The following is a 26,469-nucleotide window of genomic DNA, read 5'->3' on the forward strand; positions in this document are numbered from 1 at the left end:
CTCTAAGAGTTTATTCAGTAATAAGAAGTTAAGTCGTACTTACGAGATAGACAAGAGACAAAATTGCTCAGTCGCTAGCAAGGGTGAATCTTACCAAAAGATGGTGGATATACCAAAACGAACAGATACATCAAGAGGATACCTGAGTGTCGCAAGAAATTCTATCATTTTATATGTACTTTTAAGAGTAGTGTGGTGGAATAAGTGTTTGACTTTCGCTTAAAAAAAAGGAAGTGGTCAGATATTTATTCTTATATTACAATAAAATAATTAAAAAAAAAAAGCGACAGAACGCTGAATCACCAAAAGATGTGATTAGATTCAAAGCCTGTTACAGTGTAATCGTTAGAGTTCTGGGGCTTTCCTTATGTATTAAATAACAACCACATATGCAGTGATGGTGTTGTGTTTAACATTTTCTTAATTTTTTGTCACGGTTTTTCGTAAAACAATAAATAGCTCACTGCCAAGTCTGGAAACAAACTGAAGTATTCCGTACGATTTATAGTTTCTATTTCAGATTTTTTTTTTTGGATCACACACACTTGTATTGGACCGTCACCGAGGTAAAATTAGGGTTGGGTTAGTACCAATAAACATAATTACTTTAAAAAAAATTAATAGGTTTCTGAGTCAATTTGAGAATATACGCATCGAGTATATGTATAAAAATACTTCCATTTTCTATAGAAATATAACAAAAACCTTAAATTATGTTCACAATAACGCTTCGTAACCACAGTTATACAGAGAAAACAAAGGCTATTTTATTTTCTTTACAAGGTTTGCTTAGTGCAAAAGCGGCTCTGAAACTCCAATTTAAGACATGAGACATGAAAATTTACTTCACAAAACAGTAAATGTATGTCTGTTGTTAATCGCTGTGCCGCCGCTAAGTATATACGATTCATCTCTCGAGACCAACACGAACCAGTTAAATAATGCTCTTAAATTCAATTGACAGTATTTATCAGTGACAAGTTCAGAAATAGAATGTATTTCTCATCGTGACGGCTTACTATTTAATCATGCATGTTTCTCAATTTTATAAAACTCAGATCACTTAGACCACGTGTTAGTCATCATCATCTTCCTGCCCTTATCCCAATTTTACTTGGGGTCGGCGCAACATGTCTTCTTCTTCCATACTTCTCTGTCGGACGTCATCTCATAAGTAACATTCTTTCTAACCATATCGTCTTTCACACACACCACGACCACGTGTTAGTACCATCGAAATTATTAATGGAGGTATCAACTTTAAATAAATATTAAGTGCTTTTTAAAATTTCAATGAGAAATTCTGGAAACTAGATTGTTAGGTCTCTGGAGGTTTAAACTATTAACAGGTAGCAACCTATGTGGATCTAGAAGATCAGACCTGCCACCTGTAAAATAAGGGCCCTAGCTCATAGTTAGTAGGATTTTAATTTCCAGATATAGCATAGGATTAAAAAGTTATGAAAAGCAATTAATCTCTTGCGGTAATGTTGTGGAACCATTTGTAGTACGAGCGTTCACGCTTCGCTGGAGAGGAAAGGGGCTTATAAATGTCTAATATAAATTCACAAAGGATAATTTTGTATTCCTAAACAACCAACAATCAGCGTTGAATCATATATTGAAGCAAGAGTTGAGAAATACAAAAGTGTTAAAGAAATTAACCTTTTCATTTAGTCTGCATAATAGTTAAAATGTCACTGAGATGACCCAGTAGTTCATAAACGTAAATCTAAGCACTGAATTTTCAGGTGGGTAAGTTTTGTCTACAACGTTAATAGTTCTTACGGGTTTAGGATGATATTCTGTCCGAATGTTTCTACCAATGACATCGTGGTCGTTTAAGCCAACTCTTCTCAAAATGGAAAATGAAAATGAAAATGGCCTTAGACCAGCAGTTAGTCGTTCACATTTACACTTTACAGTCTAATACTATTTTAATTTTAAGAGGATATTTAGAGGTCTAATTTTTAGCGTGTAGTTGAAATAAACACACACTAAACACTAAAGGTAGAGTCATGTCAGATTTGAGCCTTTTGTTTCTTCATTACATTTAAATTACTGTAGCATTTGGTGTCTTAAATGATAAGACGATGTAATTGATTTTCATTTTATTTATGTCATTAAATTAAAAGAATACGAGAGGTATTCTTGATTTACAATGTACTCTATTGACAATGTACCGTTGCATTTATTGAAAAAAATTAACAGTTTTAAGAAGGTTTATTTTAAATCAATACTAAAGCCATCGACATCAGAGTCAGCTCTCTTCAACTTTTTCCTCTTCCTCAATGCAGATGCTGTTGTTGTTGTTCTCTCTTCAGCGGGAGTTGGAGTTTCAAATATCTTGAAATCCGGTAATTCTGGTAAGATCTTCTTTGGCTTGAAGTCAGAATAGTATCTAAAAGGGCTTACCGTTGTTGTCCGTTTTCTACCCCGGTAGTATCCCGGCATCTGATAAAAGTAAGTTCAATCAATCAGAAATATTTTTTTTATTTAAAATTTATCTATTTTGAGTTCTCAATCTATTAGTGAGCATATTGTTCATTGTTTAAAGTTCTTACAATTTTTGAATATATTATAAAGTACAAAAAAGTGCAGCAAGTACCCACAAAAACAAAATCAGACATATATTACGTCAAATTTTTCCCCTCTCTATTTCTCTTTAAATAAATGGATACTAGTATTATAAGCTTGTATGTAACATGATACGCTATTTTTAGCACTTAAAAGCACTTTAAATTAGAAGAAATGTTAACATTCGTTACGACGAAACTACCTTAACTACTACAGATAACTCGATCGGCTTACGTGGCGTACGTCAGTAAAGTTAACCTCCCAATCTGCATGATTTTTTTCAACATATTAAAAATATTTTTGATTCCTCACAATTATCACCTAATCTTAATGAATTATACATCTAAATTTTCTTCATACGGTGATGAAATCCATATAAAAATTAGTTCACGAGTTTTCAAGGTTGACCTGTATAAGCGTTAGCGCCCTTCCTTGTTCGTGTGTTTCAGGTATACAAAAGTAGTCCTTTCTTGGGGTTTCATCTTGCTTTATACTAAATTTCATCGAATTCGGTTCAGTAATGTAGCTATGAAAGCGTAAAGGACTGACAAACAGACAGGACCACTTTAGAATTTGTAACATTAGTATAATATATAATAGTATTAATAAGATTTCTGACAGTTATCAATCTAATGTTTAAAGAAATAAGCGAAATAAAATCCTAAACCTAATGGTATGTACCGCTTGCCTAGAATCTAATTGTGATAGAGATAAAATTAAAATATTTAAATTTGTCACATTAAGAGTGATTGAACCGGATCAACGAAATAGTCTTCGTTTTATAGAGTTGATATCAATTCATGACCACTGTAATAACAACTTGGGCTACGTATTTTTTGTCTAATGTATATAAAACTGGATTTTGGTATATCTGTGTGAGAGGAAAAAACTCCGACACCATTTGACCGATCACCATGGAAGTCGTTACGTTAGTTGTATGCCGAGTTGTGCTTATAGTATAAAAAGTGTAATTTTGTTTTTTGTGATATTTTTGGACCAAATACATGGACATTTATTCCAACCTGCAAATTTTAGAAGTTCTTCGAACCAACATTCATAAAATAGTATTTATATTCCTAAATCAACGGAAAATTGTGATAGGGCTTTTTGCAAATCCGTCTAGGTAGGTACCACTCACCAAGCAGCAATACTTGGATTTTGTGTTGAGAGACATAACATCTTAGCTCCCAAGGTTGTTCAGCATTGGCGATCTAAGAACTAGTTACCGTCAGGTGACTTATTTTACCGACCGCCTATCACTAAGCACTTAAATTAATATCTGACTTGGGTGACATACAAAGTGATACGTGTTTAAAGGTGTAAACAACATTGAATGATTCGTCATTAGTTTCCTTAAAAAGTAATTATTTCATACTTACAGTTTCATTCACAGTTTCAATCCAGTCGGCGTAGGCACCGACGAGTGTGAACACCGTTGGTGCATTCGGATACCCGCATACTGATGGTCCGAACGATATGATCCCAACAAGCTTACCAGCCATCACCGCTGGACCACCAGCGTCATGCTGTATAATGCTTGTAATTAGTAAGGCATATTACAAGAATAAAATAATTATTATTCCAGTTCTTATAAACATTTTTATCACTATTTAACAAGATAAAATTTAATTTAAAGTTATTACTGGCTTAGCAATGTACATTCTACACAGAAGAACCAGGTATTCAGTAGTTATTGTTTTCCGGCACTGAAATTACATAGATCTGCTATTTAAGGACAATGGAATTCTTATTTGTTTTGCATTAAAATAAAATATTGCTGTCTGGAAAATTTTCATCTATATAATCTCTTATCGGGAAATATCGCCTCGCTTATCCTGTTTTTTTTTTTTTTAATATGATTTTTAAATCTAATTGGCTGAGCTAAAAGCTAAAATATTTCACCTATACACACAAAGTTAAAACCGATCTATAAATATCGTCTAATGCTTCAGAAAACACATTAAGTGGAGCTCAGATATTATAAATTTGCCCGTTTTATAAAAAATAGTAAAAAGTGCCGTCACAGGATGCCTGGTCGATATAAAAAATCGAAATTATTATTAGACCGTCGCAGAAATTATTAATCACTTGAGCACGGAGAAGCCTCAGCAAACCGTATTACGTGTTTTATGCTAACATATATCATAGCTACGCATGAAGCCAATAGTCGGTGTAACCCACCGCAACATTGATGTTTCACATCAGTAACAGTTAAGTATTTATTCTTAATTGCCGACTGCAAGTCCGTTTGACGTTTAGCCTCGAGGATTTATGTAATTCAGGGGTTTTAATTTTTCTTTTTAATTAAATCCTTACATCACAAGCTCCTTCTCCAGTGGTGAAGGTCCCGGCGCAGAACATAGTTTTCGAAATGAATTTGCTGAAAGAAATGCAGATAAACATCTCAGTGTTACCAGTGGTAAAACTACTTTTTTAGTCTTAGTTGAAATTCAACACTTAAAAAAATACTGAATATAAGTCCATGAAATATATATGTAGATACAAACATAATTCAAAGCAATAATAAATTTCGTGAGATGTGAAAAAGTAAACAACTATTAATGTATTAATTACCACATTTAAAGAATACCCGCGTCATAACAGCGTATGTTACATACCTTTTTTCTCTTATTATGGTTTAAAATTACACAAAAAGTAACATAGCCACTTAAAGGATGTATCATTTAAATACTAACCAATATACTACACAAGGATAAAAATATATATTTATTTATTTATTACTTTTATTAAAATAAGCAAACCATCAAAAATAAACAATTAACTTAAGTCGGTTAGCAAAGCTTGACGAATGAGATGTGAAGTGAGTTCTTCTACAAAATAGTAATGGTGGTTATGTATTGGTTCTTATATCATGAATTTAATGTCATTTATATACTCGTGCAAAGCTGGGACCAGTGATTAGTTTTGGACGTAATTTAAGGCACTATACTAGATACTCACTCTCCATAAATTTCCTTACAAAATACATTCGGATAGATCGGAAGAAATTTTCTATTCAGGAATATTGGTTCGTACGCTAACATTTGCGACATCTATAAACAAATAATGTGAGTGGACGTTTATTTATATACATATACAAAGAGTCTACGGAGAAGACCCGGCAGGAAACTTAGTATTTACTCTTTTTCTAAAATAAAATATCACACTGTACCTTACTAACGCCCCATCCGAGTACCAGGACTTCAGAAGTCGGAGCAAGGCCATCACCATTATATGAGATGTTAATGATCTTTGGGATGCGGTGATAGGTGAAAAACAGGTGGCGCCGAAGTCTGATGATAGCAATGTTGTTATTGAGGGTGCGTGGATTATAGCCTGGATGGAAATATACCTGAAAGAAAATTTGCTAACGTAAACCTCCCACTCACATATTCTACCTCCAGGTCACCGGTGAGTGAGCCAGTGTAACTCCAGCAAGGGATGTCGACTTATTAGCTCCCAAGGTTGGTTGGTGCATTATATCATCATATGAGGATTAATTAATATTTCATACAATGTCTATGGGCACTTAAGAGCAATTACCATCAGGTAATCCCAGTCCTCATCTCCCTAACAATTTTATAAAAAAAATATATTGAGATTCTAATAAAGAAAATTGAAAGTCTACTACTTTCGATTCAGACTACCAGTTTAATTTCCGCAGAAAAAACGTTAAAGCCAACTAGTAAATATTTTATTTCCACACCTCGAGAGCTTCGATCATTTCTCCTCCAATTCTACTGTGATTACTGCCGATTCTTACTCTTAACACACTTGGATTCTCGCGAAACAACCTATTGTTGTGCATTCTGTAAATAAAATATATAATAAATTTTAAAAAGCAGTTCATGCATGAATATTATTTATTTTTTCCCGATAATATTATGATGGTTCCCTGTATTGAATGCTCAAGTCTTTAAGTTTATTTTTGATGAAACGACTAGTTTCAATTATTAATTTGTAAATAGACCAAAAATAGAGGAAGAAATAACGATTCATGTAAATAAGCAATTATCTTTCCTATTATATATATAGAGACATTACTTCTGTAATATTAGATGAGTATAATTTACTATTACTAGATACAAGTATTATTTAATAACTCAAACTAGAATAAAATAAATATTATTTTATAAAAAATGACGTATATTTACAGTTGTAAGCAAGCAGCTGAAGTTAGAACGAGATCGTGCCAATAAATCACACCTCCGCACCAAAATCTACCCATAACATGAACAGACACCATGAACGGGTAATATCTGATCGTAGTTCGTTCTCCTTTAAAAATTCTTCGACCATCGTGTCGATGAAACTGCTCTAGGTCTTCTAATTCACTCTGTGGATCTAATTAGCATACAATGTAGAGCTTAGCGCAACTAAAACTCTGGTACGTTGATGCTAAAATAATTGTTTCTGAATTTCGTGTGAAGTTTTAACTTCACATAAAAAATCTCATCATCATCATCTAGTAAAAAAGAAAATATGACTACTCAAATTAATATATTGTACTTTATCCAAGTAGGCTCTCACAAGTATATTTGAATCCATGTAATAGAAGATTAAATTAAATATTATGTTACCACTAGATCAAAGAAATATTTTAACGAGAAGAACTAGATAGAAAGCAAGCAGTTACTTCTATTCGCAATATTGTTTATTTTGTTTCCCGTTTACCTAATTATTTCTCCACAGATATATTGTGATGTGCTTTTACGTTATTTTTATGTGCCTGTATTTTTTATTGCCAGGCCGGATCAAATCATCAGATCAAAATCCCAATTATAAATTATTTATGACTATTCAAGTTTTCATCGGACTATTCGACGACGACTACTTCATTGACTCATAAATATAGCCATAAATTTAGCCCGATAATTTATTGAATAATTAATATAAAAAACTAATTATATCGAATTACCCCAGTATTTATTGTCTTCCTTTGTATAATTAAATTTATGTTTATCTGAAGGTACTTCTGCTATAATTTTATCGACAACAGCATTAATCACTTCATCGCCGTCGTCGATTTTGCCAAATAAATTACTTTTCATCATTTTTCTTCCAGATTTAGATATGCCACCGTTTTTATTATGTTCTTTTAAAATATTAAGAATATCATCTCGATTCATATTTTCTTTTAATTTTAGATACAAATTCTTCGATTCATGTTCCGATAGAAATCTAAAATGATCAGTATAATTTAAAGCAGTAAAAAATGTAGTTTCGTTTAAATCATTGTGTGCTGTTTCGTTCATTAAGAATTCAGATAATTTATCATTATCGACTACATATTTGTCAATCTTCGTGAGTTTATCTTTTAAATCTTTGATTCGTGCATTATCTTCATCGATTCCGAATAAATTAACTAGTGCTTCTGCTACATAATTTATATTTTCGTATTTATTTCTTTCAGTCACATTTTCACAATTTGCCAAGAACACGTTAAGAATAAAAACACTGTATAAATAATGCATCACGCTATTTTTGAGCAAATACATTTAATCCTGTTCGACATTTACTGCCAATAACTTTTATTGCTACGTGTGATGTGTTTCTCATAAATTATTTATAGAAATAAAAATTTATCGACTTCAATTCGTTGATACGTTTTCTAAAAAGATATCATTTATACCGTATCACGCGTCTTTAAAGGTTTTTTTATGGCACTACGTGCAATTTTGCGAGAATAAAATCATCATTTATAGTATAAATAGTATTAACATTTCCAATTGGGTGAGACTGGCATTTATGTAAATTACTTGTAAATATTTATATTACTAATAGATTTAATCAATAAGTAGAAAAGCTACGTATTTTGGAAGATAATAATTTTATTGTCTTTATTATAATTACCACCGTCAGCGTAATAGCCTCTAATTATGACAATCCTGGGCTAGGACTACGTCTCTTTTTGAGCAGGCTTTGGGATTCCACCGCGTACAATTAATGAGGGTCGGTGGGTACTCATGTGACCGGATTTCATCTGACACGTGCAGGCGTCCTCACATTGAAGTATTCTATATATTATTTTATTTGACCACTGGTTGTAAAGTAGAACTAAATTTACTCAAGCTGCTATGGTGTCTCTGCAAGTATTAAATATACTAATACTATAAACATGAACTACTACAATTAACTTTTAATTTAAAATTGATATAAGCTGATTAAAAAGCAAATCAAAATAATATAGTTATTCTATTTCATTATCCTCCTGCTCTTATGCCAAATTAATTTGGGGTCAGCGCAGCATGTCTTCTTACGAGATGTATATCTCTGTCTGACGTCATCTCACAAGTAACATTCTTTCCAGTCATATCGTCTCTCACGGAATCCATCCATCGTTATTCTATTTGGGTAAGCTTAATTTATATCTACATGTTATAAAAGAAGAGGTGGTGCGCAACAAAGATAAAAATAAATTAGAGTAAACATCGAAGACAAAATCAAAAGAAAATTTAATATCCCGGTAGTTTTTTTTATGATATCGGTAGGCGGACGAGCAAATGGACCACCTGATGGTAAGTGGTCACCACTGCCTATAGACAATAGCGTTGTAATAAATATTAACCATTCCTTACATCACCAATGTACCACCAAACTTGGGAACTAAGATGTTACGTCCCTTGTGCCAGTAGTTACACTGACTCACTCAGCCTTCCAACCGGAACACAACAATATTGAGTACTACTGTTTGGCGGTAGAATATCTGATGAGTGGGTGGTACCTACCCAGACGGGCTTGCACAAAGCCCTACCACCAAGTAAAGTTGTAAATAACAATTTGTTAATACTCTAATAATTGATAATTAAAGTGACAACACTTTTAACGTGTTTACAAACGACGCGTCGTTTCGCAATACCGTTATACATTATTTAAACTAATTTGCTATGTATGTACAAAGATATATTTTATCTCGTCTTAATGCATCATTAGCAGCCTGTAAATTTTCCCACTGCTGGGCTAAAGGCCTCCTCTCCCTTTGAGGAGAAGGTTTGGAGCATATTCCACCACGCTGCTCCAATGCTGGTTGGCGGAATACACATGTGGCAGAATTTCGTTGAAATAAGACACATGCAGGTTTCCTCACGATGTTTTCCTTCACCGCCAAGCACGAGATGAATTATAAACACAAATTAAGCACATGAAAATTCAGTGGTGCCTGCCTGGGTTTGAACCCGAAATCATCGGTTAAGATGCACGCGTTCTCACCACTGGGCCATCTCGGCTTAATGCATCATGTTATTCTAATTTACAATTGTCACCCGATACACCTTCGACCATATAGGATGTATTGCTGGCCAACTATAATTTTGTTAACGCAGATCGCAAATTATTTAATAAGTCACCACAATCTTAAAAGTTAATCCATAGGTCTCTTTTATAGTTAGGACGCGTGACTTTATCTTTCTGTTATTATGGACAACTTTTGACTTCTATGTAAATTAGTCTCATATTATTGACGAGGGTTTTACGTATCTGGTCGCCCTTTTCAGATCCAATGATCGTACTCAAGATTAAAATAGGTATATTATGTTTGTAAACTTTTACATTATTGTAGATTAGAGTTTAAGGGTGGAAATAGCTGAATAATATAGTTACAAATTTTGAGATATCATAATTAAAATTATTATACATCAAAAAGCAGTTTGGGTATTTTGGGTATCTTTCGATTTCTAGTACATACAAATGATCTTCCTTTTTATGTTAAAGGTATTTGTGATATATTGTTGTTTGCTGACGAAGTGAGTGGTGCATTATCACAGATACACGATTGATTTACAGTAAATAATTTAGTTTTGAATACTCAAAAAACAAAATGTGTAGTTTTTACCCTACCCAATGTTAGAAAGCAAAATTATAATTTATCTTTAAATGGTGGCCGTCTTGATGTAGCCGATACTATGGTTTTTTATTTTTTGGGAAAAGCATTGGATTCCAAACTTCAGTGGAGTCCTCATTTATCATCCCTGACAGGAAGACTCAGCTTCGCAGCATACGCGGTTAGAAAAGTTAGACAACTAACTGATATTGATACCGCTCGTCTAGTATATTTTCGTTATTTTCACAGTATTATGTCATATGGCATATTACTTTGGGGTAATGCTGCAAATATTGAATCTTTTTTTTATTTTACAAAAGAGTGAAATCTAATCTTTATAATCTTGGAGTTAGAAACTCTCTTCGGGATGTTTTTAACAAAGTAGGAATACTCACTGTTGCGTCGCAATATTTTTACAACAATATTATGTATATTCACAGAAGCATTGATCACATCAGTGATAAAATCAGTGATAATCATTGCACAAGAAGTAAGGATAAGCTTATAACGCCAAGTTTCCGACTCCGCAAAGTCAATAAATTTCATTCTTTCTTCTTCGCTTCTATGATAGAATTCCGCAGACATTTTTAACTTTGCCGTTTCATAGATTCAAGTCAATTGTAAAAAATACATTGGTAAAGAAGTCATATTATTCGATACACGATTATATTGACGATAAAAAAGCGTGGAGTTAATGCTCGTTGACTCCCAGGTAGGAGAGATTATATACATATACAATTGTATTTAACTAACATGACTGTATTTTTAGATGTTAAAAAAGAGTAACTACTGAGTTTCTTGCCGGTTCTTCTAGGTAGAATCTACATTCCGAACCGTTGGTAGCTTTACTTTAAATAGTTTGTTAAATGACGATTCAAAAGTGCTTGTAAAAGCCTACTTGAATAAAGTATATTTTGATTTTTTTTTATTTTATGCAGTTTCTTCAAAAAGTCTTTCTTCGCCGTCAAGAATCACGCTTCCCGCTGTCTCTCTATCCATGTCTATTCTTAGATTTTTAAAACCACAAAACGGATTTTTATACGGGTTTCTTCAATAGATAGAGTCATTCAAGAGAAATGTGTATACATGCAAAATATAGCTGAGAAATCCTGATAATTTTAGAGGTTTCTAATTTGATGTTGTAAATAAACATATTTTTTTGCGATCGCATTGCAAATGCTGGCTGAACTCGAACGAGATAGATGAAAATTATATTGTACTACAGTATTTTACATCTTAAAAGGTCTACAAAAAACCTTATGAAAATTTAGCGGTAATTGCAGGGCTTGAACCTGACAACGTCGCTTAATTGATAAATGTACTTTATTGTACACCACCAACAAAAATACAGAAATCTTAGGATTAAACAAAAAAAAGAACGAATATACAAATAATGCTCAAAACTAAAATATAACCAATTATTCATCATCTTAATGAACAAATTCAAAGCATAATAATTATTTTCATACCGAAAATATTGTAGGTATTTGAAGCTCCAATTGGACCATTCGATCAAAAAAAAAAAAAACAATCGAACTATGTAATTTTTATTCAAGTAAGTTCACTTAAGTAATCTTAAATCGTTATATTATATTTAAATGTGAAAGTAAGTAAGTTCGCAATTAAGTTCTACTGAGAAAAACCTTCAAATAGTTACTTTTTTTTCACCATTTAATATAGAGAGCACTACCATAATTTTGGAACAGGTTGAAATATGAATCAGGTATGCGGTTTGATGCTTTAATGAATTCTTATTAAACTCCTTTTGGAGGTTAATAAAAAAGGCGTAAAAAACCTTGATAAATAGGTCGAGCTACAGTTTACAGTAATGCGTCCGATCGCACACCTGCCTGTGATTGATGGCCGTTGATGAGGCTGGTAGTGGCCAATACAGGATATTGGATATTTCGATACTAATAAATTGAAAAAAGTTACAAATGACTCGACTTCTTGGAACGATAAATTTCAAAGATAAAACCTATAATGATTTAATAAAAAGATTCTGTTTTAATAAATAGTCTTTGGACAGGAAATATATTTCTCAAATTCGGAATAAGACATTACACTTAAATAAGTAAAAGAAAATCCTAACAGACACTGTAGAAGAACCTCAGCAGATTTTCAGTCACTTATTACCGATCTATTCCATTTCGTATGAGTTAGGTGGGATAATATAGTAAAATAGTAATAATGTAGTAAACTTTATGTGTTTACGAGAACACATAAAGTGGGACCCTTTATGTTCCTGGGCCCTGAGAAGAATGCCCTCGGGTTTCTGTACATACTAAGGAGAAGTGTGGGTATTGAGATCTATTTTCGTAGTCCGAGAAGAACTTCACCGAGCCACAAGCGAAACAGCACAGAAGGATACAGAGGATATGTTGGAGGATCCCATAGCCTGTACGATTAATGCCGAAGACGATCATCGATTCGACGATTATTACTAGGGTTATCAAAAAGATTATCAGCTACTTTTTTTTCCTTTAAAAATAATAATTTTATTGTTTTACTAGTCGATGAAAATATTAAGGGCTGGTTCATTATTTCTAGGAGTAACATTTACTTGAATATCGTTGCAAGTGCAGTGGAATTATAATAATAATAAGATAAAAACAGAAAAAAGTCAATGAGAGATGCCCATCAAACATCTTTGTTCGAAAAAAAAGTAAAGTTATAGTCTTTAAATGTCCTACTAACGAACACTGTTTCAGGCCTCCTTTCCTTTTAAGCATCAGGTTTGGGTTATTTCACCACGTAGCTCCGATGCGGGTTGATGGGTACGCATGGTTAACTTTTATCTGACACATTTCTTTTTCTATATTTGTATTCATTATATAATAATGAACACAAATTAGTCACGTGAAAATTCAGAGGTGCTTGCACGGATTTGAGCCAGTAATCTTCGGTAATGATTCACCATTCCACATAAGATATACATACGCGATGTATCGTATATATCTCTAGTGAATATGTGTGAGTAGAACAAAAGAAATGTACTTTCGATTTAAACGTTATTTTTTCAACCCAGTTAATAATGAAACTGTCACGAGTCGGTACTCCAAACCATTTGGAGACAATGTGAAAGTGGCGTAGATTACATTCATTTGTTCCATCGCGTAGGCACTTTTTGCTTTAGTAAAGAGACGACATCCGTTCTCTTCATTTCCTATTGAGAAATGGTTTCATTCTTGTGTTCTTTAAATGGTGTTACGAACAGGACATTTATCCTATTGTATCGTTGTATTAAAATATGAGAGTCCTTGAGTATTGTACTCTTTGTACGATGAGCAAATAATTCTTGTAATATAATTGAATATTAGAAATAATAAAATATTGAACAGAGATTAATTTATTCATAGGTATGGTGACGATGACTATAGATCCGTATCTGCCCAGTAGGATGATAGTACAAGGGACCTTGACCGGAAGTCATTAGGGTTCGATTCGGGCAGCAAAACTGTGTTCAACTTATTTTTGTATCCATGGCGAAGAATATACAAGAAAACCTGCATATTATGTCCTTTATGTTTTCTATGTAAGTGAGGTTTTATCTTTTTTGGCAGTAAGATCTTTAAACCTACGTTAGATGTTATTCTGAAACCTGTGTGTCCTTAAATTCGGAGTTGAGCGAGGCTGTGATATTCTTTTAAATAAAGTTGGTAACCTTTTTCAATACTAAACAATTTGATATAAATCAACAAGCTATATAGTCCATTTTCTATTTCTAGGCAACCAAATTTCGTAAGTTCTGTCATATCATTAATAGTGGCCAAGGAAATGTGGATGTCAGAAGCAGATGCCTTCAAAGTAAACTAATGGAATACGCGCACAAGGGTCTCTGGAAATAACATGTTATTTTATCTTGAAAAAACTTTATCAGCAAATTGAACTATATCCAGAAAATTTATAAACGTAAAACAATACCTAAGTTGATTGAAAACGATTGGTATTTTTGAAAATTGGTCGTTTGCTCCCTTTAAATAAATCTAGTGGTCACCGATGGCTACACCCGCGGGTCCACTAGATATTCTACTGCCAAAAAGCAATACTGGTTTACGGGTGAGTGAGTTAGTGTACAGACACAAGAGACATATGGATAAGGGCGGTGATGACTTACCATCACTCAATTGCCTATCTGCCCGTCCTGCTATTTATATCATAAAAAGTCACCCTTGAGTATAGTAAGAAAGACAATTGAACGAAAAATCAAGTTAGGTACTTGAAAGTTATGTTATGTAAGAAAATATATACATCGGAGAGAGATAAAATTCTAAAAATATGCGATTAAAATGTTATTCATAGTTCACTGAGTTTAATATTAACACTTTGAACGAGATATTACAACTTTCCGAAGAATTCACTATGCCCCGATCAAATGGCTTTACTTTATAACATTGCTCTTAAACAAATTCTAGAAATAGTTAGTTCGGAAACAAAATACCCAGACCTGAGAAAACCTGCCTTTTTCTAGCGTCGATTGCGTTGCCAACCACCTAGCCTTGGTCTGGCATAAAAACATGCCACCGGAAAATCTATAGAGGTAACGTCATACATGAAAAACTCTCACCTAAATTCATAATCAATTGCTTGGACAGTTAATTTGAAACCATACAATTGAAAATGAAGGTTAGAAGTCGTGCTCCAGGATTTATTGCCGCTTGTGGTGTCTGAAATGGACGGCGAAATTCAATTTCATGAATTTATAGATCTCTTTATGGCTGTATTCGTGTTGGAAATAAATTTTGACTTTTTGTCCAAAATTTCTGTGTAACGACGCTATGTCGTTGTGGATTCATTGATTGATGGATTCGATGCCATTTAAAACTTTGCGTATAAATTATTCAAGTATTCATTTCTAGTTCATAACATAAAGAAAACAACAAAAAATGTCCTCCATAAACATACTTAAACTAAAAACTTACAAATAATCAAGTTTTGTATAAACCGTTGTCGTTAGGTTTATTTATAGTAGGCAACCCCTAAAGAAAGGATGTTTGAAAATTTATAAGACGAACTGTTAATTTTTAGAGTCCACACAAAGTCGAGACTCATTTGAACTATGAAATATTAATTGAATAGCTCATAATGAGATATATATATTTTTTTATTTATTTAAGGATCAAAAATATTTTGGTAGAATTTTACTTGTAATGTATATCTGAATTCACCGTTACATACATTACAATAACTGCTGGGCTAATGTCACCTCTCCCTTTAGAGGAGAAGGTTTGGAATATATTCCACCACGCTGCTTCAATTTGGGTTGGTGGATTCAAATGTGACAGAATTTCGTTGAAATTAGACACATGTAGGTTTCCTCACGATGTTTTCCTTCGCCGCCGAGCACGAGATGAATTATCAACACAAATTAAGCACATGAAAATTCAGTGGTGCTTGCCTGGGTTTGAACCCGCAATCATGATGAATCAAGATGCACGCGTTCTACCCACTCGGCCATCTCGGCTCATTTCAATTTACCGTATAATGTATTAAAATCAATTTGCAATCGACAATAATTGATAAATCATTAAGATGAAACCAAGTTTATCACAAACTGTCATGTGTCTGATGAAGGTTTTTAAAGCTTTTTACTTATTACCTACATATACAGGTATTTTTAAAATTGTACCACTTTCGATGTCTTCAATGTATTAATTCAAACAAAAATCGAAATTTAAAATAAATTAAGGGAATAATATAAAAAAAAAACTTTTATAATTAAAGTTTCGTGTCAAAGCAGTCGATCGTTGCGGAGTAAGGAGTTCCATTGTTAACTAATACTGAGTGTAGAATCAGGTTATGTTTACCATACAAAAACTTTGTCATAGAAACTGAACCAATATATAAAATCTCAACTCTGCAAGATAAGAGGAAGCGGTTCGAATTCAGCTTGCAAGATTTGACCTAAACAAACAGACATTAAAACTTATGACTTTCACTAGTCCCAATATTCTGAAAAAGGAAAATTTTGATACCTAGTTGTCGCCCTTGGTTTATCTTAAGATATTATGCATAAAAAGTCAAGCTTGCTTCATACCAAATGACATCAAATTTGTTTTAGTTGTTTGGCTCTAAAAGAGCAATAGAAAGACAGACGGGAATACAGAGTTATATTAGTATATATACAATTGATAAAAAACAAGTATAATACTATTCCAAGAATCATAGTAAACGGAAAAAGTTCTTGACAACCCTCAATTGTTGCTAGTTAGTAAATGACCTAATTTTTTTTCTTCTGCTATGCTATATTTATACAAATATACATTTTTGCTTTCCATGAAATTATTATTAAACCTTTCATATTTTCATTCGGTCTTCACGCTATGAGTTAACGTCGCCCACGCCACACAGAGTAGAAATGATGTCGTGATAAAAATAATAACCGAAAACGAGATCGGTAAAATGTTCTTAAGGATATTGCTGTACAAAATATAGTCCCAACACTAATTTACATGCAGGCCAACGTAAAAACAACACTTAGCACAGCTCCATATTCCGTGTTCGAAACTTGAGTTGGGCAAATATAAATCTATTGAGTTTTTTTGGCAAAAAAAGTCATAGTAAAGGATCGAAAATTAGAAGTCGGCAGTGTTTACCTCCGTATCTGAGAGAGCATGAAACACCATTGGTCCATCGTCGGAACTCTTTTAGCTTGTTTACAATTACGATAACACCGATTAAAAGAGAGTGGGAAGTTTTATTTGAATATATTCATGCACTACAAATATCCTCCGCAGTTGGGTAGTCTCCATCATCAGACCAAAAATCTATTAGACAGATATCATCATAAAATTGCTGTATTTCGATTTTTTTATTGACATTGTAATTGATATACTTATAATTTCAACTGACAATTTTCCAAATCTGCGATCAATCAATTAAAATATACTTTATTTAAGTAGATCTTTACAAAGCACTTTTAAATCCTTTTTTTTTTAGAAAATTCTATGAAATGTAACCCTACCACCGATTCGGAAAGTAGATTTTGCCAGTAAAATTAACTTCTAATTAAATGTGAATATACAATTAGTTCACCAATTCAACAAAATATTCTGAAACCATAAACAAATGTACAATTTCTCTTTCATTATTACCTAATAAAGTTACATTGGTACATTTTCTTTGACGATAACACAATGAATGTAGTGTGTCGTATATGTCCCATACTTTGATTAAATTACTTATCCTAAGGCGGTGAAGATTTTTCCTAATAATATCAATATAGGTAAGTAGAGCCAATTTATGGCAATCATATTTTCTTTTTCTACTAGGTAATAATATGTTTTACTATTCTAAAAACTAGACGGAGTTTGATTGAGTTTTCCAAGAATAATTCAAGTAAGTATAATTTTGGATACCAGTGGAACTCTTTCATTTTAACACTTTATTATACGTATTAGAAAAATAAAAATGTATATAAAAGAGCGTATTGACTATTTTGTAATTTCTTAACATATTTCAGTCACATTGCCCACCAGCAACCAGATTACCGTAATGAGTTGTGTGAAAATCGAAGGAAGTGAAAACATAATTATCTTACAATGCAACGGTGTCTTTTTTTAATGATACAGTTAGGCAGAGAGACAAATGGGCCAACTGATGCTAAGTGGTCATCACCGGCACAATGGCAGAAATATTAACCATTCCTCACATCGCCAATGCACCACCAACCTTAGGAGCTAAGATGTCATATTATCCCTCGTGCCTGTAGTTACAATGGCTCATTTACCCTTAAAACCGGAACACGACACTACTTAGCACTGCTATTTGTCAGTTGGGTATATGATGAGTGGGTGGTACCTGCCAGACGAGTTTGCTCGAAGTGCTACGGCCAAGAAAGACTTTCAAAGACTCTTCCTTCAGTTAGTGACTAGAAAAACTATTCTGTAAGAAAAAAAATGAGACTTAATTCAGAACGCGATCTTTTTTTTAATAAAATTATATTAAGTTTACGAAATAAATAAATATATATAAATATTGGACAACATCACATACATTACTCTGATCCCAATGTAAGTAGTAAAAGTACTTGTAAGTAGCTAAAGCACTTGTGTTATAGAAAATCAGAAGTAACGACGGTACCACAAACACCCAGGCCCAAGAAAACATAGAAAACTGATGAACATTTTCTACATCGACTTGGCCGGGAATCGAACCTAGGACCTCGGAGTGGCGTACCCATGGCAACAGGTGTACACACTACTCGACCACGGAGGTCGTGAAACATTACATTAAGTTTACATGAAAATAGCATAATAAACATAAGTAGGCTTTTAACATTTAGCGACCGAGATACGAAGTAACTTCAGATACATATAAGCCTCAAAATATAAACAAAAACTTAAATTAATCTGTTTACATTTTTGATGTTTATATGTATATCAAGCTACTTAGTATCTCAACTTGCATTGAAAATTTGGACGCTGTAATTTTGAATGCCATCTGTTGACAGAATTTTATTCTATTGTATGCCACGCCACCTCGTGGCAAGTAGGCAAATGTTAAACACAAAAATGAACCACAACGAGCTTCAAAAAGTCGACACGAGATGGCAGTGCTATTATCACTTGTAACATAAGTAAGGTACTGCATAAAATATACATAAACGACTACTATACATGACAAAATTATAGTATAATGTTCCCCCAAATAGTTATTATATTCCATGCATTCAAGAATATTTATCATTAAGGAATAAGGATTTTTTATTTTTCCATATCGGCTGAACACTAAGGCACGCGTCGTAACTTCAAATCTGTGCGAACTTTATACAGATTTACATAAATAAATAAAAAATAAAATAAAATATTTTTATTTCAGGTCATTTAGGCCCATAAAATTAGTAACAGAATATCTTAAAACTATGTTATGTACTAATAAACATATAAGAACAAGTTTCATTTAATTTAAATACTTCCCATTGTTTATATTCATCTCGTGTTCTCTGTAAGCATCGTGAGTAAAATTTGCCAAAAGTGTATCCACCGAATCGAGTAACAGCAGCGCGACGGAATGTGCTCTAAACCTTCAAACGAGAGGATGCATTTACCCAACTATTACTTATACACTTCCATGCTACTTTACAAAATATTAAATATTAAAGCTTCGCAAAGTTATTTTCATGTAGTGCAAAAAAAATCATGTGATTAGAAATAAGATGTCGCCCTGGCTGGTATCGGTTTTACCAAGAATATTATCCCACTACACGGGATATACTTATGATATTACACAAGTGTGTGTGTGCAAATACAAGCTCTCCAGTCCCTCGCTATAATAATCTGATGGGGCGGCAGGACTCAGGCGCAGGACCAACGACTTTACATACTTTCCAAGGCCATGAATGTAGACATTTCCAAATGTCAGACGCGTCGCTGTAACTGTAAATTTTTGGAAAGAAAAAACCCAAACCTACTTATCGGACCGATCTAGGGCTTAAACCCAGGCCCTCAGATCTGATTACTACAACATGACTGTGTTCCCGTGTCATAAAATAATACAAACATAATCATCTTCGGAAGAAAGTAAAATAATTTACTAATTCCACGGAAAGTTGTGGCCGGTCGCTAGATGGTGGTATTTTAACATAAAGTAGGCTCAGTTAATTTATTAAACCAATTAAAATCTATACAAACACTTTCTTTACGGATTAACGCAGTGGGCGAGGCTTTATTAAAACGGGATAGTATTTAATTTAGCGAAATAATTGCTATCGGAGGCCACGAGACTAGAATATCATAATATTAAAAATATTTGTTACATTAGGGCACACGTAGGACTAACTATGTATCATGTACTTGGATTCTAGGAGTGTTATTACTTTCAATAATCTATTTTATTTAATCTTTAAAGCTCACACCCTTCAAAGCTGGACACAAAAATACTATGTATTGCTTTTTGGTGATACAATATCCGATGAGCGGGCGGTACCTATCCAGACTGGATAAAACAAATCTCCACCATATATGAATAAAGGTGTTAAAATAATAACGTCTCTTTTAAGCAAGCGTATTTCGTGCAAAAATAATATAATTAAGCAGATTATTTTAGTGATAAGAAGCACATTTAGTGGCTCCAACGCAGTCTTTCACCAGCTCACCGTAATGTTTAATTTCGGTGAAAGCGATGAAAGTGGGTTCTGTAAGAAATTTAATTTTCAAATCTATTCCAGATGACGAGTTTGATGCCATTAAAACATTCTGAACCTAAACGGCGTTGATTCAATTCTAAACTTGGTGCTAGGGCTTTGTGAAAGCTCATCTGGGTAGGTACCACCCACTCATCATATATTCTACCACCAAACAGCAGTATTCAGTATTTCAGATTGAAGGGTGCGTGAGCCAGGGTAGTTTCTAAGGTTGGTGGCGCATTGGCGATGTTAGAATTTCTTATAGCGCACTTTTCATGGGCGGTGGTGACCACGTACGATTAGGTAGCCCATTTCCTCTTCCGTCTATCTATATCATTCAAAAAAACTAAATTACTTCTACACTTTGTATTAATTTGTATTTGTTTTCTCTCAAATACGTATCGCCTTTGAATCTAAATTCGAAGAGTACTATATTGTAGATAGAGATGAGTTACAAATGTTACAAAATTATTAAGATTAACATATGCATAATATATCCAGCAACAACCTACAAATGGGCCACAGCTGCCTCTCCGTTTTTGCTATGGTGAAGATTATTGTTACCAAGTGGATAGAAAACAAAATCAAAATATACTTTATTTAAGTCGGCTATTACAATCACTTTAGAATCGTCATTTAACAAACTATCTGAAGTAAAGCTACCACCGGTTCGGAGTGTACATTCTACCGAGAAGAATCGGCGAGAAACTCAGTAGTTACCCTTTTTCAACGTATAAAAATACAGTCCTGTTAGTTAAATATAATTATATATGTATGTTAAACATCCTGCCTGGAAGTCGACAAGCATTAACTCCACGTTTTTTTATCTTCTACATATTTTTGTATCGATAAAAATGTTTGTGGAATTTTATTATAGAAACGGATACATTGCCTTAGAATTAGGATCTTAATTGAAAATAGAGGTTCAAATTCAGGCTAGCTATAGTCATTTATATAAAACATAATAAATAACATTAAGAAAATGGTTAAATAAATAAAAACACATACTTTAAACATTTTAATTTATTTAAATGTATGTATAAAATATTATAAAAAATTTAAATACATTTAAAACAACTGTCATACGATATCTAGCACGCAACTAAAATTTGTATAATTTATCGTCACAATAAGACATTGAAACTATTTTAATAAAACAGTTTATTGTACAAAGTTCGTGACCATTAAGTTTATAGAATATAATTTAGACCTACAGATTAAATATAAAATAATAAGCCTGGAAAGTTTAAACAAATGACACGCACGCTTTTGCGTCTCAGACATGATTTCAGACCTTGAACACAATACTTATAATAATATAAATACGATTAAACCAATTTGTCTGTGTGTCAGTAAATTATATGATATTTCTTGACGAGATTAATGTTGACTCGCTTATAGTACGATACAGTACGCGACATAAATTTGGTAACATTCTATCAGCCCGTAATTATTTATTTTCCAAGGGCTAACAGACATTAACACATTACGATATCGTGATGTACCATGTTGCGATATCGTGACGTGCCACGTTGTGATGTCGTGACGTGCCACGTTGAGATGTCGTGACGTACCACATTGCGATATCGTGACGCACCACGTTGTGATGTCGTGACGTACCACGTTGCGATATCGTGACGTGCCACGTTGTGATGTCGGGATGTGCCACGTTGCGGTCTCGTGTCGAAATGACGTTGAATATTCTGATTGGACAACGTTGCACGATAAGAAGTAGTTTTTACTATTCGCTTGAATTGCCTCAGTATTGATCCCGTGCAAGTATGCAACGTGCCACGTCACGACGTCGTACCGTATTCTGTGTAGTTGCCCACATATCTCGAACTAAAAATAATTCAAGAATGTATGCATAATAAATAAAAACCTAAACTTATAGGCTCGTCCTCTTAACGTAATTGTAAGTTTTTATTACGTAGTCGCTATCTAAAGTGATTAGAAATACCTAATTAAAATTGAGTGAAAATTTTATATCGATAGCATAGCCCGCTATCACTCCGCCTCGCTTCGAGGTGTGCTATATGTATATGTATACCTCATCATGATCAGCCTGTGTTATTCCATTACTGGACGTAGGTCTCCCCCAAGGCGCGTCACTGAGCCCGATCTTCGGCCCTTCTCATTCATGTTCTACCAGCCACCTTCCGTACATCGTCGCTCCAACGTGCCGCAGGACGTCCTACACTACGCTTGCCGATTCGCGGTCTCCACTCTAGAACCTCCTTGCCCCAACGGCTATCAGTTCTTCTACAGATGTGACCGGCCCATTGCAGCTTCAGCTGGCTAATCCTCTGAGCTACGTCGACCACTTTCGTTTTCTGTCTGATCACCTTATTCCGGATTTTATCCTTCAGAGATACGCCAAGCATAGCTGTCACCATAGCCCGCTGAGCGACTTTAAATTGGTGGACCAGTAGTTATTTGTATTTGGTAAGGGATTCACCAGATTCATGGGATCGCTTACCCCGTTATACATAAACAATTTGCGTTAATAAAGTATATCAAACAGTTTGAATTATAATTCAATTAATATTTTCTATAACAAACACGCATTGTCCTCAAATTGAATGTAATTTCATATCCCTGAAAGTTGTGAGAGTCAAATTAATAATAAATCGTGAAACATATTTTTCATAAAACATCCTCGATAGTGAATCAAAAGCGTAAACATTTGCAGTTTTTATTTCCTGTGAATGCGAATTAAAAGGTTGTTGATTTGAATATTTATATAATAAAATTAAAAATCATTTTATTTGTTATGGAATATTTCATTTATTTGATATAAAATAAATAACTAAATATTTATTTAATTAAAAACAAATTGGATTGATCTTATTTTATTCCTATTTAAAGAAAAATGTACAATGACATATTATTGGAAAGTATATATAAAATGTATTTAGTTGTCATATTGTCTATAAACATATTAGAGATACAGAAATATCAATCTTTTCATATAGTTGAAGAGCGTTTACTGTGAAACTACTACACTGGTCTGCCATCTGGACTATCTTTCCAAATACGTGATTATAACTGGGGATATAGCGTATAACGTCACACACTATATCTCATAGTATGAATTTGTAGAGATGAATAAGAGTAACGACTAGCTGGATCTCCTCTTTACAATCTATATTCCAAACGGGCGGAAGATTTACATGTAATTTAGTCTCGTAAAATGACGATTTTAAAGTATAAACCTCACTCGGTGTTAGGCTTTGTGCAAACCCGTTTGGGTAGAGTCACATTCATCGTAAATTCTACCGCCAAGCAACAATATTTATCTACTATTGTTGTTTTTCGGTCTGAAAATATTTTAGTTTTGAGTTGGTAGCCTACTGACGCTGTATCTCTTACGTCGCCAACCGGCCACCAATTTCATATTAAAGTCTATGAGCACTGGTGACCGCTTGCCATCACCTTCCTTGTCTGTCTATCTTGTCTTGTAATATATCTATGTAAGCTCCTATAAATCCATTATGATTTTGAATATTGATGGCAGCAACCAGATCTGCTATTGTGTGTATTGTTAATAATACAAAAATATATGACTTCAACAAAATAAATTTGACTTCAAGTAATGCTCTAAGAAAATAAATTATTAATAAATTTCGTGTTTATAAAAAATCCTGTTGTATTTTTTCATCAAATACAAATGGAGCCAAACAAGAATATATGCTCTCAAACGAAAACAAAAACTTCGCTTAAGATTTACGTGTGCGTTACACGATTACATATCTTGTTATATCTTCCAAAGTATCCTTCCAACTCAGGAGGCGTACGGTTACGTTTACACACACGAGCACATATACACACCCATATATACTATATTTTATAAACGGAGGTTATCAATTCGAATGTATATTTTATACTTGTTACCTCAGGAAACCGTCATTTATAAATAGATATGGAAAATTCTTTTTCGTTCGGAAATTTCGTTTGGTTCCATTTAAAATATAGGCACAAAATTTCAAATCTGTTATTTTTTGTAAAAAAAATAATTATATTATTCGTATATTCTTTGAAATTAAATGCTCAAAATTTTAGTTAGATTTGTACCATACATTGCATTTGACCTACATTACAATTATATGGTTATTCCGTGTATTTGGGAATATTAAGGACTCTAGCTAATGGACTGCATCTACGCGCGAATTAATATCAGTAATAAAATACACACACGAATATCAACTCTATGTTAATTCAATTAAGGTTCAAGTTTCAGCAGAGATCTAAGAACTTCACTGTAACCTCCAGGGGCGTCTATCATGAAACACGTAGATAATCTCATTCGCTTTTATAACGAATGAGACGATCGTATTTGTTTCGAAACGTGCTTCGTATATAAAACCAATATGCGTGCTGGGTTTTTATTTGTGATCAATTTTATGACGAATACATAATTAAAAGCGTATAAAAAATTTATGGGATACATTCATTCTCAGATTGCAGACAAAAGGTAGATTGAGCGTTCTGAACAATGTTAAGCCACAAAAGGGAATATACATTACGCCTAAATTTTTATCACTCGCGTTTTAGGGTTTAATCAGTTACATAGGTTAATGTATTTCCTTGTTATTGAAACTTGATTCATAATAATATTCAACAAACAGGGCTACTTTTTCATTTATAGTATTAAGTATACAAGTAGACGTATTAGCAAAAAGACTGGTCGATTCGCACTACCGAGAATACACGCATTCGTTGCTTCATTATAATATCGTGTGCGCTCCATCTGTCATTCGTATAATAATCTGAGCTGTACTTTCAGAAGAAGTAATATAAAAACAGACTGATATTCGTTACTAGTCTAGTTACGCTGGCAATACGTCAACAGGCTATCTCTTTCTCATTTCGTGAGTCGGTACTCTGGTGCTGTAAGAAGTATAAATAACTAATAAAACCAACAGTGCACTACCAACCAAAGACTCGCTCACCATTTAAACCAGAACACGAAAATACAGAGCAATGTTGATTCGCGATAAAATATTAATCGATGAATTCATTCTACTCACCTAGACAAGTATGCAGAAAGCCTTTCTTATATTTTTATAGGCTTATACGTAATATAAATGTAAAAAACTTTACAATACTCTGGGTCCTTATTATATTTTGTAATAAATTATACATCTCTTCGAAATCTAGTCTTGTTATATAAAAAAGTAATTAATGAGTTCCTTTGCTATTATATTTACTCAATATAAACTTCTCGAATAAAGATTTATTTAACTCCCATTTAATTAATTAATAAAATTGTTACCGATGACGAATGATATCAGAATAGCCACCTATCTAGTTTCCAGTGCATTTTACAATTTGCACTTGTCTTATTTAATTACTGTAGTTACAAATACTGCGCGCGGGAATGGTTTACACAAAACTTTACATAACACTGATTAAATCGTATAATTGAATTCTATGAAGTTTTTATTGGCACCGATAGATGGCACTTCTCGATTAGGGAACTTTTATAACTATATATATAACGAACTATATCGGTTTGTCTGTTTGAGATTAATAGTCTTCGATACCGTGACACCGATTACTATACGAGTTGTCACGTGATTTTTTATACTTACACACTTTTTTTTCACGCATTGGTAACCTTTTATGGTACCCGAGTCCCTGGGGAAGGGGAATCGGGTTATTTCGGATTCCTACTCATTAAAGCCACTATGATGGCGTCATCAGCATAGATCGGAGAGACTGTGGGGTCGCAGAGGCTGTTAATATAACTCGGCGAGGCTTTCCTCAAGAGATACTAACCACTCTGTTAGAAATCGCTTGCAACAAATAAACTTATGTACAGTTTAACTGATCGCAATGACAATTTGTATACATTTGTATTGGAAAATATTTGATAAAAAATAATAATTAAAAGAACATTACAAAGCAAGCCAAGCATGAGCTACATTAGCATGTAAATACATTA

General features: G+C 33.4%; 1 protein-coding gene across 1 annotated transcript; it reads right to left on the reverse strand.

The window, feature by feature from the left end:
* Nucleotides 1–2,223: 2,223 nt before the first annotated feature.
* Nucleotides 2,224–8,051, reverse strand: LOC125073510 (transmembrane protease serine 9-like). The gene is made up of 8 exons (XM_047684370.1): nt 7,496–8,051; nt 6,732–6,921; nt 6,284–6,386; nt 5,750–5,929; nt 5,539–5,630; nt 4,894–4,957; nt 3,957–4,103; nt 2,224–2,454 (listed from the first exon to the last, which is right to left on the reverse strand). The coding sequence occupies exons 1-8, from the start codon at nt 8,049–8,051 to the stop codon at nt 2,224–2,226; spliced, it is 1,563 nt and encodes a 520-aa protein (XP_047540326.1).
* Between the last annotated feature and the right edge of the window lie 18,418 nt (nt 8,052–26,469).

The sequence above is a fragment of the Vanessa atalanta genome, chromosome 24 (genome assembly GCF_905147765.1).
Source record: "Vanessa atalanta chromosome 24, ilVanAtal1.2, whole genome shotgun sequence".
In the NCBI taxonomy this organism is placed as follows: domain Eukaryota; kingdom Metazoa; phylum Arthropoda; class Insecta; order Lepidoptera; family Nymphalidae; genus Vanessa; species Vanessa atalanta.

Bases quoted from the DNA above. Each gene is read 5' to 3' on its own strand.
- LOC125073510 (XM_047684370.1), bottom strand. From the start codon at position 8,051: ATGCATTATTTATACAGTGTTTTTATTCTTAACGTGTTCTTGGCAAAT. The intron at 6,922-7,495 runs GTAATTCGATAT...TATGCTAATTAG, and splicing joins GGAAGACAATAAATACTGGG to ATCCACAGAGTGAATTAGAA. The intron at 5,930-6,283 runs GTGTGGAAATAA...ATTTTCTTTCAG, and splicing joins AAATGATCGAAGCTCTCGAG to GTATATTTCCATCCAGGCTA.